The sequence below is a fragment of the Rhinolophus hipposideros genome (genome assembly GCF_964194185.1).
Source record: "Rhinolophus hipposideros genome assembly, chromosome: 11".
Taxonomy (NCBI): Eukaryota; Metazoa; Chordata; class Mammalia; order Chiroptera; family Rhinolophidae; genus Rhinolophus; species Rhinolophus hipposideros.
Window position 1 is genome coordinate 22758401 of NC_138057.1, and position 20985 is coordinate 22779385.

General features: G+C 32.9%; 1 protein-coding gene across 5 annotated transcripts in view; it reads right to left on the bottom strand.

The window, feature by feature from the left end:
• The window catches only part of CCDC171 (coiled-coil domain containing 171), a 282585-nt gene that overhangs the window by 76097 nt on the left and 185503 nt on the right, over window positions 1–20985 (bottom strand). For all 5 annotated transcript variants that reach the window (XM_081067658.1, XM_081067657.1, XM_081067655.1 and 2 more), the window contains one exon: window positions 8969–9100. In XM_081067658.1, coding sequence (XP_080923784.1) covers window positions 8969–9100 — 132 coding nt within the window. The remainder of the gene's footprint in view (window positions 1–8968; window positions 9101–20985) is intronic.

Here is a 20985-nt window from a genome sequence, read left to right on the forward strand (position 1 = left end):
CTTTTGATTGTGGATGTTGCTACTAAAACTTGTATCAAACAGGTCATCTGTCAAAAACCTCCCCGAGACAAAACATTAAAACATTCAGAATACTTAGGTCACTTTTCCTGACCCCAGGGCTGTTTGCAGTTCAGTCCCACATAGCTTATATTAATTTAGCACTTTATAATGCCAAAAGCACGCCCACATGCATGCTCTCATCATATCTCCCCACAGCGCTATGAGGGAAAGGACAGGCTTTCACTGTCTCCACCTAAAGAGGAGGAGTAGGAGGCTCCGTGGTGTTGAGTGACCTACTTAAGTTACAGAGCCAGGACTTCAGTGCAGGCGTTGTAACCTCCACATAGGCTTTCCCCAATACTACGTCGCTTGCCTCTTTCTCCAGCAAACAGAATTATTGTATAGCTTCCAAACACTACAGTCTTAAGAAAGTAATTCCCATTCTGATCAACATGATGCTTCCAGCAAAACTCAGCAACATACAGAAAATTGCATAGATTCATGGTTGTCAGCTTACCTCTAATCTGATTTACTTGCTTGTCTTTTAGAAGGGCAAAAATCTCAACCTGAAATTGAAAACTAAGCAAGTTTACTCTTGATCGAAGAACATTTACATGCCAGATATTTAAAGGAAAACAATTCAACTAATATCTATTAGTGCTGTTTAGTTTTCAAAGGTCTTTCATGCATGTCATGTGAACGTCACAGTTGCCCCAAGACGCAGCAGGGCTGGTATCATCATCTCCATGTTACAGATGAGAAGCTGACGCAACAGAAGCATTGGGGGTCAAGAGCTCACAGAAAACAGTGATTCTAGGATAGAGCTCAGTAACACTTCCAGCTCCACAAGGAGGATAACTCACATCCATCCTTCACAAGAAAGACAATGCTGTGTTACATGAGAAAAAGACAACAATTGGGTAAAAATAATGAGAATTCCTGCTACCTGTGTAATTTGTATCTACAGGGGATTTCATCTGTGGCCAACACTACTCCTTTCTGGTAAAGTTGTATAACCTCTTCAACCTTCTGTAATCCTGACTCGGCTATGATTTTATTTTCTTCCTAATATTCTTCCTTGTAATAAGCAAAGGAAGAAATGATAAAAACAAAAGTGGAAAAAGAACTTGATGAATCAATCATGCTTAGTTTTTAAAGAATTCTTATCACATTTTATTTAGTGACAGCTCAAATGACTAATACCAGATCATCCCCAGGAGGACCAATTCACGAATATTTTCAGCTGAGTTAAGGAGTAAGGTGTTATGAGATTCCTCAGTATGAGATTCTGTGTAACAGAAGCTTTATACAGATGCATTCCCTTGTCCTCATATGTCATCCTGTCATTTTTCAAAAGGCAAAGAGAGACAAAAGTCCCAACAAGAAAAACAAAAATCCTGTTGTTTCAGACTACCTGTTTATTTCAAAAATCCTGTTTATTTCACTGGTCTAAAATAAAACCCATGATGCAACATGTAACATATCTCATCTACTAAATACTAAAAAAAATAAATAAATAAATAAAAATAAATTTAGAACTCCTAGCTTTAACAGATACTTCTTAGAAGTCTTAGTTATCAGTTAGTACCGACAACTATGTTTTAAAATAGATTTGAAGAAAAACACTTTAACAATAAGTCTTTTTGAAATAAATGATGGGTACTAAGAAAAGAATGGTAACATGTTTCACCTAGTAAAATATCTGAAACCAAAAAAAAAGGAATAATTTTACATTTTTACTCTCAAGATTATATCCTAAAATTCTGACTAATGCATCCCCCACCTCCCCTCTCCCCCCGCCACCAAAAAAAAAAAAGTGCAAATCACATAGGCAGAGGAAGGGAAGAAAGGAGGAAGGAGGAAGGGAGGGTGAGAAGACTTGTGTGATGATACCAAACCTACTCTAATGACTGATATGCTAGGAACAGACTCCAGCAAACTCTTCCTGTTCATCAAAAACTAAAATCTTAGAAGAACATACAGATTGAGAACAAGGCCTAACTCACAATGGCTATAACCAATGTTTAAATGACACTGTTTCATTTTATTAATAATTGTTATCCCAATTTGCAACACATCCTTAAATCTAGTCCTTCTGTACACACTAACATCTTATTTCTCATGACATTTTGTTTCATTTAGCATTGCTTACAGCTCAATTTACCAGGAAATGTTTAAGAAACATAGTATGCTTGAGCATAACCAAATCTTTAGAGGAGAATGCTAAAATTTTAACCAGCAAATAACAAAAATGTTTTTCTGACAATATTACATCAGCAAATGTCATTTATCCTCCTCGTGTCAACAGAAAAAAATAACACGCTAATTCTTATATTCATCCTTAAGTTAGGCCTTAAACCTGGGACATTTAGATTCCTCACTGGCAGAATTTATATCTGTGGAACCATAGACTACAACTGTCAAGCAGCTAAATGAGACAGAGAATGGCATTTTTCCATCAAAATGCATTTATTCTCAGATGCACTATATGATTTTTCCAGGTAACTGTGTTCCCCTAGCAAATAACTCTTCTCTGGGAAGTACTTTCCAACCTTTGAAGAAGGTAGTATTTCAACATTCTGTTGGATTCCATAACCCAATTCTAAAATCATTTTACATTTTTTAATTTAAAAGATATTTTGACTTGAGAACTTAAAGAAATTGCATAAATTCTCATGGATAACAACTTTAGATAACCTCAAAATCTTTTTGATACCTTATTACTAAAATGATCCCACTTATTGAAAAGGTCAGATTTCCAATAATCTCACGCATTCAAAGCACAGTTATGGACCCAGAATAAATGAAAAAGAATAGCTGTGAGACAAACAGCTGTCACAAAATATGTACTCTTTACTTCACCATCGAGACTCTGAGACTGAACCCTGCCAACTCTGTAAATTAAAGACCCAGTGAAAATGGGCATCTGAAAATCATATGTATTTTATATATAAAAAAATATATATAAATATATAAAATATATTATTTATAAATTTATAAATATAACAAAAATTTTATAAATGTATAAGTGTATAAATGTATAAATATATAAAATATGTTTTAAATATAAATTTATAAACACATAAAATATATATTTGTATTTATATATAAATATATATTTACATATATATGTGTATGTGTATATATATATATATGTAGAAATATATAAATATAAATAAAGAACCATACTTTTAAAAGGAAACTAAAGAACTAAGAGAAGTCAGTTAGGAGTAAGCTGGAACAGTCGTTTTCAAGGGCAATCAGGAAATATGTATCAAACACCTTAGCATGTATTTAATCTTAGGGCAGAAAATCCACTACCTTATTCTAAAGAAAAAAATGAGAAATTATGCGAAAATTTAAACAAAAGGATACTCATTTTCACCTTCATAATAACCAGAAAAATTCACAACTCAAATATCTATGAATAGAAAACTGATTAAATATATTGTACTAGATGCATGGTGTGGGATACAACTCAACAACAAGGAGATAAATATGTATTTACTGACAAGAAAGATATCCTTGATATGTTATTAGGTTTTGAAAATGCTTACAAAACAGTATTGCCCAATTATTATCAAAATATATATAGATAATATTATATAAAAATAATATATACATGAGTGTTTGTATTTATGACTAAAAATAACTACAATACCTACAAGAACATATACCAAAACGTTAACACTGGTTATCTCTGAATGACATAACATCAAATGATCTTAATTTTCTTATATGCTTTTAAGAGTCTAATTTCTTTTTGTCATGATCATATACAACCTTTATAACTTTTTAAAAGCTAATTTTCAATATTAGCAAAATTTCTATGGAGTATTTAAAGGCAAATAACATTTTACATCTGAGTATTTTACACTATTGTTACAATGTTACAGTTTATATCTATAATAATGAACCAGCATAATAAAATTTTAAATTAGGTATATCATATTCTTTTTATTTAAAAATAGCACTTGATATATTTAGCAAGATTTCCATTCAAAATGGTTCATTTTCATGTTTTAAAAAAATAATCAGATATCTGAAAATTAACTTATATGGTTGGGATAGTATGAAGAAGAAATCATCTAAATAATACAATCTTTTAAGTGAAATTGTCTAACATCTCTTTAATTTCTAAATATGCCAGAAAAGGAGAAATGTCTTGTACAACAATTAGAAGGCTGCTGGATTAAGTAGCATAAACACAAGTAAAAACTTACCAAGTGTGATTCTTAATATTTTTATTCCCTAACAGAAATTTTTATTTCCTAAAAGATATGTTTATTCCCTAACAGAAACAGATATTTATTTCTTCCTTCTATACACAAAAAAATTGTAACAAAATTCCCTTCAAGATGCTCTTTATGATTTAACTTTATAAATGCAACAAAATGGCTAGAAGAAATTTCTATGCCTGGAAAATAAGTATAAATGTAAAAAACTATGGTTCCCCAAAAGTTGGGAGTATAACACATAACAAAATACCACACCAAGTAAGGACTATGTAATGACATGTTGGGTTAGGGGTGATTAAAGGATTACTGTATTTATGGTGTAGATCCTGTTGTTTAAAATCTTCATAAATAAATGGGTTTACAATGAAGCCTTTCTAATGAAGTGTTTATAAACATATATTTATAAAATATAATATATATCCAGAGGTATAGTTATTACGCACTAAGCCTTTAACACTTCTATGAGATGGTTTGGGGGGACTTTATCTTGTTAAACAAAATGGGCCTAGAAGTAAAAAACTGATAGCAAGTCCCTCAAGGGCACATACAACTTAGGCAAAGCAGCTTCCTGAGTCAAGTGTCAAGTGTCTGAAATCGGGTATTTATTCCTTCACCCACACTCACTGAGGGCGTCCTCTGTGCCTGGCACAGTGCTGAGCTGTGGGGATGCAGCAGTGAGTGGGACCAAGTTCCTGGCCTCATGAAGCTTTCACATGAGTGGGCAGCTAACAAATATTGAGTGTCACTCTTCTAAGCACTTGAGATGTAGTGAGTCACTCAATTGCCCTCACACTGAGTTAAATACTTTTATTATCTTTACTTTAGAGATGCAAAAGGCCAAAATACACAATCTAAGTTAACCTCTTTTGGATTTCCATTCTCTCCACAATTTCCTCACAAATGAAACTGTATTCTACAGACAGATCCTACCTTTATTATTTTTCCCTCTCAGCCATCTTAAAATACACATACACACACACACACACACACACACACACACACACACACACAGTAAGCCGTAGTTTACAAAAGACAGAAAGGCATGATTAAAAACATGAATGGACCAGTTACATGCTAGATACCTGACCTTTAGCAATTTACTTCATCTCAATAAACTTCAGCTTCTTTCTTTGTAAAATGGATAAAAGCAGAGTACCTATTATTCATTAGGTTGTTGCAGGGATTAAATCAGATAGTAGCAGCAAGGTGCTTAGCATAGTAACCGGTACAGAATCAGCACCCAGCAAATGTTAGCTATTGATATTATTCTTTGTTGTTTACTGTTGAGTGGGCATGGTGACACAAAAATTTATTGCATGCCTGTTAATATTTGCCAGATATTAAAAGCATTACGTAATGTAATGATTGAAAGAACAAAATTCAAAGTATAAAATAATAATTATCTTTATAAAGTATTACAGACTATTTTTATTATAAAATCCTCTGTATTCACACTATACTGGACTTTTCACTAAAGCTAACTTGTCGAATATAGGCTTCCCCCCCACCCAGTATTCTAGTAGACTGATATGCTGTTATTTGAGAGATTAAAAACTCAGGTATAATTGTTCTAAACCTGCCATAGGAGCTTAGACAAAGCGTTTTAGTGTTGACATGGCCTCTTTGGAACATCAAGTAACACGGTAAAGTAAGTAGGGAGGTAAAGTTGATACTGATCAAAATTATTTAAAGCTTTTGAAGAAACAAGGAAGAGTGGAGGAACCAAATGGAAAGCTATAAAGAAAAAGAGTCTAAATAACCATTCCTCAAAATAAAAAACACACACTCACCCCTTAAAAATAATAAAAAGAAGCTCCTGTTGCTTACTTCATCGTTAAGGGGCCCATAACGACCACAAAAATAACACCGCCATGCATTGCCTGCTTTCTTGGTGCTGGACACTGATCTCTACCTTATGTACATTCCCTCATTCAATCTTATTATGAGTACGAGAAACAAGTAGCGTTACGCTTTTTTGAAGATAAGGAAATTGAGGCTAAAGTCTAGCAGATCTCAGAGACTAGTTGAACTGAGTTTTCTCCTGTAGGAAAGCATCAGTCACATGCGCTTCTGCGTGCGTCGAGACAAAATGTAATCCATTCATCCTCTCTGCCTGTCAATGAGCATTGGTCTTCCTTCTGTCCAGAATTATACCTACACTAAAGCTTGCCCCATTGGAAAAGACAGACAGGGAGGTCTAGGAAAACTTCAGTACCTCCTGCTAGAAATGACGGTTGTGTAGGTTGGCCAAACGGTTCAGACACTACCACAACCGGCACAGTGGTCCTCTCTTCATCATCATCAAAAGATGTGCATTCTTTGAATAGTGCGATTCATCAGTACTAAGCACAAAGCTAAACAAATACTGAATTCTAAAATATGCAGCCACACTTGGCATAAATACACATATTTATACAATGCAAAAAGGTAAAAAGCAGAGTTCCATAATATTAGCATGCCAAATTTTTTTATCTGTGAATCTGTCTACAGTACAGCATGAACTATGACCTACATCATACATAGATGCATAATGAATATTTTTGTAAATGGAAGAAAAAAACTCCACTACAGATTTAAAAGGTTTTAATCTTAGCATTTAACGGAGATGTCGAGATGTTTTCGTGTCAGATTTTATCAGTTAAGGCTTTGCAGTCAAATACACCCAGACTTAAACCCAGGCTTTGGGCCTTGTCATTTACTTGCTGTTGATTTTAGGATAGCTGTCTGTTGCAGTGGTTGTTTTCCAACTGTAAAATGGAGATAATGCCATGCATTTGACAGGTTTGTTGTGAGAATTAAATGAGATCATGTATTTAACGTGCTAAGCATGATACCTGGTGCATTGTAAGTGCTCACTGAAATGGTAGCTATTATTATTATAATTAAGGTCTTCAGTTAACATAGTGCCTTTCTTCTCAAAGTACTCAAAACATCACCAAGTGTGTGTGTGTGTGTGTGTGTGTGTGTGTGTGTGTGTGTGTAAAACACTGTAACACTATCATGGCCCAAATCACGTATTCTTCTCTGCGTGGAATACTAAACCAAAATATATATTACTAAATTACAATGTATATTATAGCATGTCAATGCAAAACTTACCCAAGTGTTTAAATATATGGTAACATCCATAACTATTTTTACTATGACTTGGAAAAGATAGTTTAAAATATAAGTCTATACATTTTCTTCTTGCTATTCACAGAGGTCAACACCACAGAGAGGTCATGCTTTGCCCCCCAAAGTGCATTCCCTAGGAATCGGTCTCTTTCCAAATCACCAAAATCTAGAGTGTGGGAGAAGTTTTTATTTCTAAATTATGACAAGTATTAAGCCCTGTGAGATTCTGAATAAAGACAGCCAAGTAAAGGATTATTTTACAACCACTAGAAAAATCTCAAATCATACTGCATTCATGCTTACAATGAATTCATGAATAATGATAATCAAATTTAAAATGTACATCTTGATCTTATACTAAATAATGGTACAGTATTCTAGCCTATAACTGGAAATAAAATATTTTATGCTTATTTTACAATTACACACATTTTAGATATATGAAAGAAACTAGTATTCATTTTTTTCTTTGAAGAGCATTAATTTGAGTATTAACAACAAATTAAATTAGGGTGTAAAATACGTAGAAAAAATTAACATAGCCCCACTGGGACAGACATTAATTTTGTACAAAATTAAAATTGCACAGGGTCATAAACTTAAAAATAAAAAACTTTATTTTAACTCTCAAATGTGAAATATACTGAGTTTTAAGAGATATTTCTCTTTTAAATACACTGAAAAATCTAGGCTGCTATTGAACAAGGACAACCTCTTTTGAAAAATCAGGTTCCCTATAGTTTAGACAATTTTCATAGATTTTTCTTAAAAAGGCACTGGGCATTGACAGGAGAATAAAGCAAATACTGAGTTTTGTTTTGCCCATTTAAAAAAAAATGTTTAACCTTAAGGAAAAACATGATCACAACACAATAGTAACCAAGAATAGGAAGATACCTGCAGCGTCTGAAAATGATTGTGTTTTTGAAAATAATTTTTTTCATTAAGTTTATTTTAAAATTGTTTGAGGTTTGATGATGTGGTGCTCTGAGTTTTATAAATGAAATAACCCAGTTTGCATATATTACAATGTTCATTAAAACTAAATATTAAAGGGCAAAATACTCTATATTGCAAAGTACAGTGTGGTTCTAGATTGGCTGAAATTAAATAAATTATCACGTAAAAAAGTTGGATATACTTTGGAATTAACACTGACAATTTTCAAATATCTCTCCTGATAATTTTATGTAAACTGATTTATTTTAAAATAGTAAGAGCTACAAATTGAGACTAGCTTAAAGAGATAACAGCCTAGCATCTTATTGTCCTCTGCAGATAAAGTATTCTTTTAATATTGTACTTAGCTATAACAGACATATTTTTTCCTTGGTAAAAAAAAAAAAATATATATATATATATATATATATATAACATATATATGTATATATAATATACATTTTTCTGGATTATTTAACAGACTGGACCGAGGCTTTAAAAAAAAAACACAATTATTTGTGAAATATAGTATTACATGATAGAAGAAAATTAAAAAAAATTATTTGCATCTCCTTTATGCTATTCACAATACTTTTAAGCTTTCATTTTTTCCAGTTAGTGCAATTTATTTTTCTACACATCTCAGTTGCAAACAATGTTATTTAGACTCTAACCTGGCATGCCACAACCTCTGGCCCGCCCTTGAGCCCCTCCACTGCAAAGGTCTCCAGGTGCAGTTTGGGTAGCTGCAGGGTGAAGTCATTCCTACTTGCCGCAGTCCGTGACAGCGAGATCTGATCTCTGACCTAAAGGGAAAAAAACAGCATCAATGGTAATTCCCCTTCAGACACATTAACTGGGATGAACTGGGTCCCCTTGAGCCCACTGAGTGGACTTGCATTGATCGCTGGACCTGAAATCCATGAATAAATTTAGGACTAATTGATTTTTCGTTGCAAATAAATCTCTAATTCAGAGTGCTGGGGGAGAATGTTAAGAAGAAAAAGCATCCTCCTGCTTGAAATGAGGGAGGGAAGAAGAGTCACTGGAGCTCTTCTGATCAAGAGGTTTTGAATTATTTTTCACTGTTCCACCCTAGAAAAAAAAAAGGAGAAAGAAGGAAAAAACATCCACAAAATTAATAACAGCAATCTCTTAATTATTATAACTTTTTTAATAACATGTTTAATTGAACTGGTAATAACCGATATATGTATTTGGCAAGACAATCATTAGGTACTAGACTTTGAAAAATAACTTCAATAATATGTACCCTGAAATAAAAACAAATATACTCAACACACAAGAATACTTAAAAATATACTAATAAGAGGTTTGTTTGCCCTTTTACTCTTATTAAACTTGAGTCTTATCGAATAAATACATATAAAACAACTTGCTCATGCAACTTCTAAATAAGATAACGAATACAATCAGTAGTATTTATATTATAGTTAAGTATTCAGATGGGTAACAATACAAACATTTCACACATACAGGAGAAATACTTCTCTAGCCAGCATAGGAATCATATGCAGTTGATATTACACTGCCACCTTCTGGACAAATAAGAAAATACTTTCTATATAATACTAGATACAAGAAAACATTCAGAAACAGATATTTTCATTTTTAATTTTCAAACTTAGTAAAAGCTCTAAGAATTCCAGTTTACTTTGCTTTTAAGATCAGTAAGCTCTCATTTTAACCATATAGTTTAATGATAGGAGTTTTCATATGTCGGCATATTTTCTAACTTTCCTATGCCTGAATTGGTTTTAAAATTTTATCTTTTTGCTACCATATATTTGATAAATATTATACAACTTGCTTAAGGACACAGGACAGAAAGAGTTTTTTTAATGAGTTTTATCACCTTTTTATCAAAGGTCAAAATGGAGAGAACTATAAAAATAACATTAATTGCTCAAATAAATGTCTTTATATCTCTACTTTAACCTGAGCAACTTCAAATGTAACTTGGCAATAATATATGATAGAAAACCTGTCCTTGATTTTTCTATTCTCCATGGGCAGCTTGTAAAACAGTTTCAGTTATTTCTTACTTCATGAATGAACTATCATACTATATAGGATTTCCTTAAATCAGCAAATACACACAAACATATGATGACATCTTGCATTGTTCATGCTTATCTATGGGTATAAAAATCCTTATACTCCCAAGATGATCCGAAAATTTCTATCAGTAAATGAATGGCAAAGTTTATGCTGTAAAATATGCACAGTAATGCAATTTTTATAATAGTGTGAGTATACTATATGCACAATGGAGTTCCAATTCAGAATCATATTTATCTGTAACAAGCATTCTCCAGTCTTCAGTCAGTATGAGACTGCTATTAAACTTACTTAACGAAACAGAATACATCATATTTTAAAAACATATTTGCTTTAGGTGTTATATTTTATATGTATAGATACCTTATCTGCTTTTTTTTGTCACCAATGTGCATTCAGATAAAAGAAAACATTAATGTGGATTAAGGCACTGAGAATTTATCAACATCAAACCACTGGTGTTTTGCCTTCTACCCTTCTGAACCATAGTCAATAGATCTAAATATTTTACTGCACCCTGGCCAATTCATTGTTTGATGTTTAAAAACTCACCCAGAATCAAAGAAAATTTATTAAATTTGAGCCCCCAAATGAGACACTATTAGCTTTGAAAGTCAAGTTTAACTGCGATATTGATGATTCTCTTTTTTCTGTGACAAAATTCACTGGGGAAATCCTAGATGTCAAAGTACAAAAGCAGATTGCTAATACGGGCAAAGGGGGTGGGGGGAACTATAAGCAATGGAGGTATAATCCACACACAGTTCCAGCACTGGAGGTCCTTTAACCCGATTAATATCAGGTACTAACTTCATGCGTGAATCCTGACATACAGGAACAGTAAGCCACATTTTGTATTCGCTAAATAAACTGTCTGAACAAAATTAACCTGGGGCATTTGACATTTAAAACTGTGATTTATTGTGAAATTAATGTTGTTGCTACAACATTATTTAATTTGGCAAATTAAATAATTCTTTATTTTAGATAGAAACTCAAAATGCTGCAGGTGTTTTGCTACACCTAATGATGAACATCAGAATTACAATATTATTTGAATAGTGCACATGTGATAATACTTTTATCTAATTATAAATTATCTCTTGAATGTTGACAATGCTAGTGACCCATAATATACTCATATAACAGGTGTAATATCACAAATATTTCTACAAAATTTAAGAATTCTTTCCCACTTTTAAATTAAAGCAAAACTTGGAGAGTAGGCATCTAGAACATTCTCCAAATACTTCTAAAAAAGGGGTTTAAGTCTTGAAAAGGGATTGGCGAGGAATTCTTTTATTTTAATGGGTAAAGGAAGTGAAAAGCATCATGTTGAGAGAATACAAAACAGTAACACTAGGATAACTAAAAATATAACAGTACAGCAAAGGAGCAGGAAGGAAAATTACAAGAAACAGGAAAAAAAAGGTGAAAGGGAGAGACTGTTCAGAAAGAATGCAGCAGGCAAGTTTGAATGTCAGGTTTGAATATGAACAAAGATAAACAGGGAAGAGATTCAACACAGAACACTGGAAGGACTCTCCCCTTATTGCATAAAAATTTTTCATGAAAAAAAAATAGAACAGGCAGGCTAACAAACAAAGTAACTAAAATCAGAAAAGAGACAAGTGGGATTTCTTTAGGAAATACCCATTGCATACAAAATGATTCCTTTCAAAAATGAGAATCTAAAGTAAGTTATTTTACTGTCAAAAGTTTTGAGGATTAGTAACAATATTAGAATAACAAAATTATTTTTTCCCTGAAAGGAAAAGTAGGTTCACCTTTTCAAACACAGATTTTAACGTGTATTAGGGTTAAAACAACAATTGTCACCTGTCTACAGACTATATTATAATTTCAAATTGATTTTAAATTATAATTTCAAAAGACAATCTTTAATTGTTTACAACACATCATTATTCATCCTATCATTAAGCTACTATAGCCTTTTTACTCTGATTTATTTACAGATGCAAGCAATAATAAATATATATATATATATATATATATATATATACAATGTTTTTCTACTTCAAAATGGCTAATAGCTCTTTTTTAACATAACAAATTTTTTCATAGAATTTCATAATATAAATCTCAATTGTCAATTGTATGCTTTTATAACATTCTATAAAAGTTAGACAATTTCATAATATTTTGACAAAGAATAAAGAAAAACACACCTACATTACTCCATTCTAAAATTTTGATTTTTAGAAAGAGTAGTTTACTTTCTCCTTTTCTTATTGCATTCAGAAAGCAGATATTTCTAATAGATATACTATAAGAAACAAGATATACAGAGCAAAATAAATGAAACTTTCTAAGAAGTCAAAACATTGTTACCAAATATGTACTTATTTTATTATAGCAATCTAGTTGCAGAATTAAGTGATTTATAAGATCCACGTTGTACTATTCCTATTCCTCTGATTAGCCTTTTCTTACAAGACACCGATCTGTTTTCTAATTTTCTGTACTCCAACCATAACACCAAAAAAGCTATTTCTGCTAGATATACCAACGATGAAATTAAATTAGTCATTTTTAGAAAAACTGCTCAACTCTCAAAATGTGAAGCTGCATCTTTTATCATACACAGCTATAAATCTCTCTGGACTCAATGTTCCCACTTTAAAAAAAAAACACTCATGAAATATAGTACTATCTATGTTTTTACTAATAGCATACCAAGAAGTAGTAAGTAGTAGTAGATCAAAACTCAGGTGCACTTAAGAACACATGTAAGAAAATGTATACAATGCCTGAGCCTTGAATGCCAAGGAAAAGTAACTGCTATTAGGACTTTACGTAACACTCTTAATCTGCCTGAAATTATATTTTCTCCAATCTATTATTGCTTCCAATGTTTCAAAACAAACATTCTTATCAGAGATATTCCTGTCAAACACAGACCTCTACAATATTTCCTGTAACCTCCATTCTTATCACTCTGTGCTACTGTTTTACTTTGCTTCCATTCCCTGCCTTCCTTGTCCCTCTCCCTCCTCTGTACTTCCTTCCACATCCCTTCTCTCTTTATTCTAATTTTCCACCCTACACAGTAAAGCACCCTACAGTCTATTTTTCAATCTATGCACTAGAAAGCAGTGTGCATTTGACTCACTGCAGCCTGAGAACCAAATCCAGTCCACATTCTGTTATTATAAATAAAGTTTTATTGGAACACAGCCAAGCCCATTCATTTACGTATGTCTTTGGTTGTTTTCCTGCTATAACGACAGCGTGTAGTACTTGAGACGGAGAACATATGGTCCACAAAGCCTAAAATATTTACTATCTGGCCCTTTACATAAAACGTTGGCCAATCCTGCCTTAGAAGTACAGAAGGAAAGACAATATTTTTCACCATCAATAAAGTTTCTTAACATGACCACATCTCACAGAGAATGTATGAACAATTTCTGGTGAGTCGACCTTATGTCACTAATATAAGATGCCATCTCAGATATTTCCTGGCTCCTTTATTCTCCTGTTTCGTGAAATAAGTGTGCTATCTTCTGATGTATTTTAAAGTTTACATAGTTTAATACATAACTTGATTGGGTCTAACTTTCCTAGCACAACTATTGATCATCCATTCCAATACGCAATCAACAGAAAAATTGGTTGAACAAGTAGAATAGGCATACTGGAGAGCCTTTTGTAAACAGAAAGAGAAGTGAATCGGCCAGTTAAATATACTCTGTAATAACACCAGCTGCAAGAAAAATGCTATGCATACATACGTTCTTCATAAGTATGTGATCAAATAAGAATGTCCTTCCAAACTCAGAAATTCTACAAGGCAGTAGAAAGAGAATAACAAAGAAGATATTTACACAGTTCCAAGACTCTGGTATGTGCCTAGTGATAGAAGTAGGGATTAAAACATGTCAACACAATGGAAATGATAATCACGAATTGGATACTCACAGTTATGCCTAAATGGATGCTTCTCTTTCTTTTGCCTTTTCCTTAACTATTTAATTAATGAAATACACAGAGTACAGTACTATCTCTATTAGTAATAATACCATTAGTACTTCCAAAAGTACTTCATACTTTTCAAAGTGCTCTCCACACTACCTCACTTCATTCTGACATCAACCTTGTAAAACAGTATTGTCATCCCTAATATGAGGATGCTGAATCCAGCACTCTTAACACAAAAGAATAATGCCTCTTAATATCTATTCTGAACAGTTAATAGTTGAGGAGACTGTTTAAGATTTAGTACTTCTTCCATTTCCCTACCTGAAAAAAAACAACACTGCTTGTTAGCAAAAGTGTGTAAATTTCACAAAAGTAGTTTTGTGATAGCAATAGAGATTATTATTTAAACATCCTTACTTTCCTCAGCAGTTTCACTGGACCTGTGGACATTTATATTTTTCTCTCCCTTCTGCTCTCCCCCAGACACACACACGATTGTGACCCTGAGACACAGGGTACCTGTGCCGCAATCATCCTTATACAATGGTCCCAATCTCACATGGAAGATCCCCAAACTATGACGTCCCAAGATATATACAACAGTTCCTGCTGTGCTCCACACCTGTGGGAAGGAGACCTTGGCATTCTCTCAGCAGAAGCAGGCGCTCATCCATTGGTGCTGCAGTAAGCAGACACTGAATTTGAAAAGAAGGAAGTGAGAAGCTAGCCTTCTTTTACCAGCAGGTTATTTAATTTGACCTACAACTCTGGAGCACAGCCAGAATTCTCCAGTGACTGCCAGCTGCTGTCACCAGGAAAGAGGGTAAAATCCACCACCACAACCACCCCACACATTATAGTTACATCCCAATTACAGAACTAAAAAACTGATCCCTTGAATCAAATTATCAAGCTGGCTACATCCCAATTAAAGATCTGAAAAACTGAACCCTCAAATCACATTATCAAGCCAGAAAACAGGGTGATTTAATCATGTACGTCTTATCAAAGCACTAGACAGCATGATATCTGTGGCGCAGGTTATACACCATGGCGTAGATTACCGTGACCTTGAGCTATTTCAAAAACACAAAGCCCATACTTGAGAATAGAGAAATGGGTTTATGAATTGATAAAGTCCTCCACACAGAGATATTTTCTTTCCTAGGGTAAATTATTTCAAAAGAGAAAGATGCACATTGAAAATAGTTATTTAGATGTGTTTAAGCTTAAAACTGTTAAGCACACTATATGACATTCTCTAGTGTCTTATCTTTAGTTTGTCAAGGTTTTTAAATCCTGCTTGAGCTGGAGTATCATTTTTAGCTTGGCTAGGTCAGAATGACACTAAATAATATGAATAATGACACACAAGACAGCTATATGGACAGAGTTGTCATCAGCAAGCCAGCTGTGCTAACACCTGTATGTCCTGCACAGCTGATCTTCAGAACCAGGATCAAAAAACTAAGAATGGAAAGGAGTTCAAAGATCATTAGTAACATTTAGAGAGTAATTAATGAGTCATTAAAAATTGGGTTTTAGCGGCATGAGATAATGTTTCAACTTTTAAAATACTGTCAGTTTCGTAAATTAAAAAAAAAATTCCATGGTCTTTGTATTCCTTCTAAGTGCAGTAAATACTAAAAATCAAAGATAACTATATAATATCAAGTATTCCGGCTAACCATTTTTAAGACTATAAAATCACATTGAAGGATTTGGCTATGCAGAGTATTCACCTGTCAGATCCTGTTTGGCTGTGTTCTATTCCACAATCCACTCTAATAACAGAAGCAATCATCTTTCTTTCTCTCAGAGTCATCAAACTAGCTGTGACCCGAATAATCATTGTTAGCTTCCTCTTTCCTAGTGTCATTGTTAAAATTGAATTTAGGCTTTCTCCTCTAACTCTTGATTATACAAAGTAAATACACATGATATTTTTAGCAATCAAACAAAGCAAGTTATAATATCAGCAAGACTTACTTTGGAATCTAGAGACAGCTTTAGTTATGTTTAGAGATGGGGTGACGATGAAAGCTTGACTCATTTAACAAACATTCGTTAAGTGCCTACTGGGTACCCGGCATTGTGATACAAATGCTGAGGATATGAAAATTAAGGAGACAGAATTCCATCCCTCAAGAACTTCAAACTCTAGTGGCATAATTAATCTCTCAAAATGCATTTCCTAGCTTCCCATTTATCTATAATGTCTTGTTTCTCTTGTCCATTGCTATATGGCCTTCTTTCTTTGCCAGAAAGTGTTGTTAATCAATCTCAAACCTTCATCTGACTTTTTCCCTGTGGTTCAGACTTACATATCCTGCTGATCACTCCACATCACCTTAAACTCAGTATTTCCAAAACAAAACTCATCACTGTCTCCCTTGTTCTCCCAACTGAAAAAATAAACTAACTAACCTGCTCCTTTTTTTTTTTTTTTTTGTACTCCTAACATCAGCTAATCACACAGCCCATCCTGGAAATCATCTTCTGCTGCCCTTCTCATCCCCATTTGCTATTTTACTAAATAAGTTTCATACCCTTTCCTCAACTTCACCTACCATCACTATCCTAGTTCACACCTTCACCAGCCCTCATCTAGCCTAGAGTCATGGCTCTTACAACCCCTTTCATCACTCACTACATGCAGTTTGCAAATCTTCCCTTCACAGTCCAAATTCAATCAGGAAATCTGACCACATCACTCCCTAGCTTAAACTATAGTTTACTCCCCACTGCCTCCAGGCTAAAGATCCAAGGTTCTTAGAATGGCAAAAAAGTTATTCCATGACCTGGCTTCCACCTGCCTCATCCAGCCCCATCTCTCATACTCTACTTGCATTTAATACTCAGCTGAAGCTACCTGGCTAGTCATGCTTCCACACACTTGCACATGCTACTCTCTCTGCTACAATGCCTTTCCCATCTTTCCTCTCACTTCAAAGCCCCTTTCAGCCATTAATATTCTTCTGAGAAAACTCCCGCCCACCCCTGGGTTTTCTAAGTATGCCTCATAAATGAATAACTCTATCTACCTGCACTTATTGGTGCACATTTACCATGGTATACTGGAATTACCTCTGTCACTACCTTGAGGGAAGGAGACTAGGAGATCTATCTATTTATATCTCTATATACCTATATGCTTATGTATAGATATAGGCATATAGGTATATAGAGATATAGATAGATATATCTATATAGGTATATAGATAGATAGAGATATAAATATGGATATGGATATAGATACAGATATCCCCAGAGGTGGGTATGGTTCTTGGCACATAATACACAATCAAAAGACTTTTGTAGGCTCAACTATTTATAGTAAGTAATGTGTTTTATGATGGATTAAAAGTTTTAAGTAACTTTACTGTAGAAGCAAATCCAAAAGGGCTTCAGCAAAAACTCCTGGAACTCCCTAGTTATTGTTCCAGTGTCATTTCAGCCTGTTAAATTTAGAGAATTTATATATGCAGGGTCTTCTAGTCTTTTGAAGTTTCTGGATTGTGATTTCCTGTTTTACCTTTTAAACAACTTATTGAAAGGTATTTAACACCTCTCAGTAAATGTTCAGAGGTAACTTTAAACTTCACAGTACACTATGATAATACATAGAAAACACTTCAGTTAACTCTTCTAAACTTGCAGAACTCAAGCAATCTCTAAAAGCTCCAAGAATCCTGCCATTCTGCTAATTCAACAATAACCCAAAAAACAATCACTGTCAAAAAGGTTCAGGTTCTTTTACATTCAAATTTTACCCAATTCTACTATTACCCCCAGCTATAGTAAACAAAGACAGCTCTCTGCTAAGAACATGGTTAGTATCCAATAAATATTTAATTAACTTAATTTTCTCATACCTAACCCTAAATAATCTAGACGTTGTCCTATCCATCCAGTCATTACACTATCCAGAAAATTATTTCAATATAATTAGTGTATTTTCACTTTTTTCCAACAGAATAGAAATACTTAAGCATGTTTGGAGAGGTTCTTAACTTTTTAAAAATTTTCAATTCCTGAGCATCTATATTATCAGTAACATTAGAAGCCTACTATTGGTAAAGTTATTAGGAAAATAAAAGTATATAATGTGATGTTAACAAAATGTGAAGTAAAAAACTCCAAAAGCCAGTCCCTCCACAAAACAAACTGGCAAAATTTGTCAAAAATCAACTTTTTCAGAACTCTGGAAACTCACTGAAATTTTACAGAAAGCAGTCAAAAGCTTATTCAAGAAAAAGAAAAAACCATCTGAATCTTGGTATTTAAAAAAATCTCTGTTGAAACACTAACTGACCGCTAAATTACTAGGACAGAGATTTCAGTGGCCACACATGACAAAGAATACAAATTATATAAAACTAGTTCAGAAAAGTCCCTAAATAAACAAGCACTACTAGAGTAAGCAGCACCAACAAACACTAGGGATGGGGAAGAATCTGATTTCCAGAGTTGACACATTGAAATATTCAGGATATCCATTATTCAACAAAAAATTATGAAGTTTGCAAAGAAATAAAGCATGGCCCATACACAAGGAAAATAGAAATTAATAAGAACTGTCCCTAAGAAAGTCTAGATTTACCACAGAATGGCTTTAAATCACTTATTTTAAATATTCTTAAAAAGTTAAAGGAAACCATGTACAAAGAACCAAAGGAAACCATGACAATGATGTCTTCCAAAAGAGAAACTCTAAGTGAAGATATAGAAAGTATAAAAAGGAAGCAAATAGAAATTTTGGAGTTGATACATTCAAAGTGAATATAAGAAAAAAAAAAAAACACCACTGAGAACCAAGAATTCTGTATCCAACAAAAATAGTCTTCAAAAATGAAGGAGAAATTAAGCTACTCCAAGATAAACAATAGCTGAGTGTGCTCATTACTCTTCGACCTGCCTTAGAAGAAATGTTAAAGGGAGTGCTTCAGCCTGAAATAAAAGGCACTAGAAGGTAACTCAAAGCCAAATGAAGAAATAAAGAACACTAGTAAAGGTAACTGCATAGATAAATATAAAAGTCAGTATTAATATATTTTGTGTTTGTAACTCTTCTTTTTTCCATATATGATTTAAAAGACAATCATATAAAACATTAATTATAAACTGTGTTGATGGGTACACAATGTATAAAGATGTAATTTGTGATAATAACAACATAAATGGGGGAGAGAGCTATACAGGAACAAAGTTTTTGTATACTATTGAAACTAAGAGGGTATTAATTTGAACTAGATTGTTGTGAATTAAGATGTTAATTGCAATCCTCAAGGCAACCACTAAGAAAATAACTAAAAATATATAGTAAAACAAAGGAGAAGAGCATCAAATGTTATACTAGAAAAGCTCTATCTAACACACACAAAAAAGGAGGAGACTAATACAAGAATTGAGGAACAATATAGATATAATATATAAAGAAAAAAATAGCAAAAGTCCTTCCTTATCACTAATTTCATTAAATGTAAATTAATTAAATTCTCCAATTAAAAGTTGGAGATTGGCAGAATGGATTTAAAGAACATGACTCTATATTCTGTCTTCAGGAGACTTATCTAAGATACAAAGACACAGATAGATTGAAAGAAAAGGGACAGAAAAAGATATTTTATGCAAACAATAACCAAAAGAGAGCTAAAGTGGCTATACTAATATTATACAAATTAAACTTCGGACAAAAATTTTTACAAGAGACAAAAGAAGATATATAATGATAAAAAGGTCCATCTACCAAGAAGATATAATGATTTCCAGAGGTATGTGCAACTAACAACAGAATACATGAAGCAAAAACTGACAAAATTGAAGTAAGAAATAGTTGAACAATAATAGTTAGAGAATTCAAACTCAATTTATTAATGGATAAAACAGCCACACAAAAGATAACCAAGGAACTAGAAGACTTGAACAATACTGTAAACCAATAATACATAACAGATACATATAGAATACTCTATCCAACAACAGCAGAATGCACATTTTTTTAAAATGTGCAATAACATTTATTAAGACAGACCATATTTGGACCATACCAAAAATTCAATAAATTTAAAAGAATTGAAAGCAAAAAAAGTATCTATTCAAACCATACAGAATTACATTATAACTCAACAGTAAAAAGATATGTGGAAAATGCCCAAATATTTTGGAAATTAAACAGCACAATTTTAAATAATGAATCAATCAAAAAAGAAAACACAGAGGAATTTTAAAATATTTTGCGATAGATGAAAACAAAAACACAACATAGCAAAACTTATGGAATGCAATGAAAACAATGTTCAGATATAAACATGGCTGTAAATGCCTATATTAAAAAAACAGAAAAAGAAAGATCTCAAACCAATAACCTAACCTTCCATCTTAGGAAAGTAGAAAAAGGCAAGCAAATAAAATCCAAAGAAAACAGAGCAAGGGAATAATAAAGATTGGAGCAGAAACAAATGAAATGGAGAATATAAAACAAATAGAGCAAATCAATAAAACCAAATTTGTTCCTTGAAAAGATCAACAAAATTGACAAAACTCAACTAGATGTACCAAGAATCAGGACTAATAGTGGTGACATACTACTCATCTTACAAATATGAAAATAATTCTAAGAAAGTAAACAATTGTATGTCAACAAATTAGATAACCTAGATGAAAC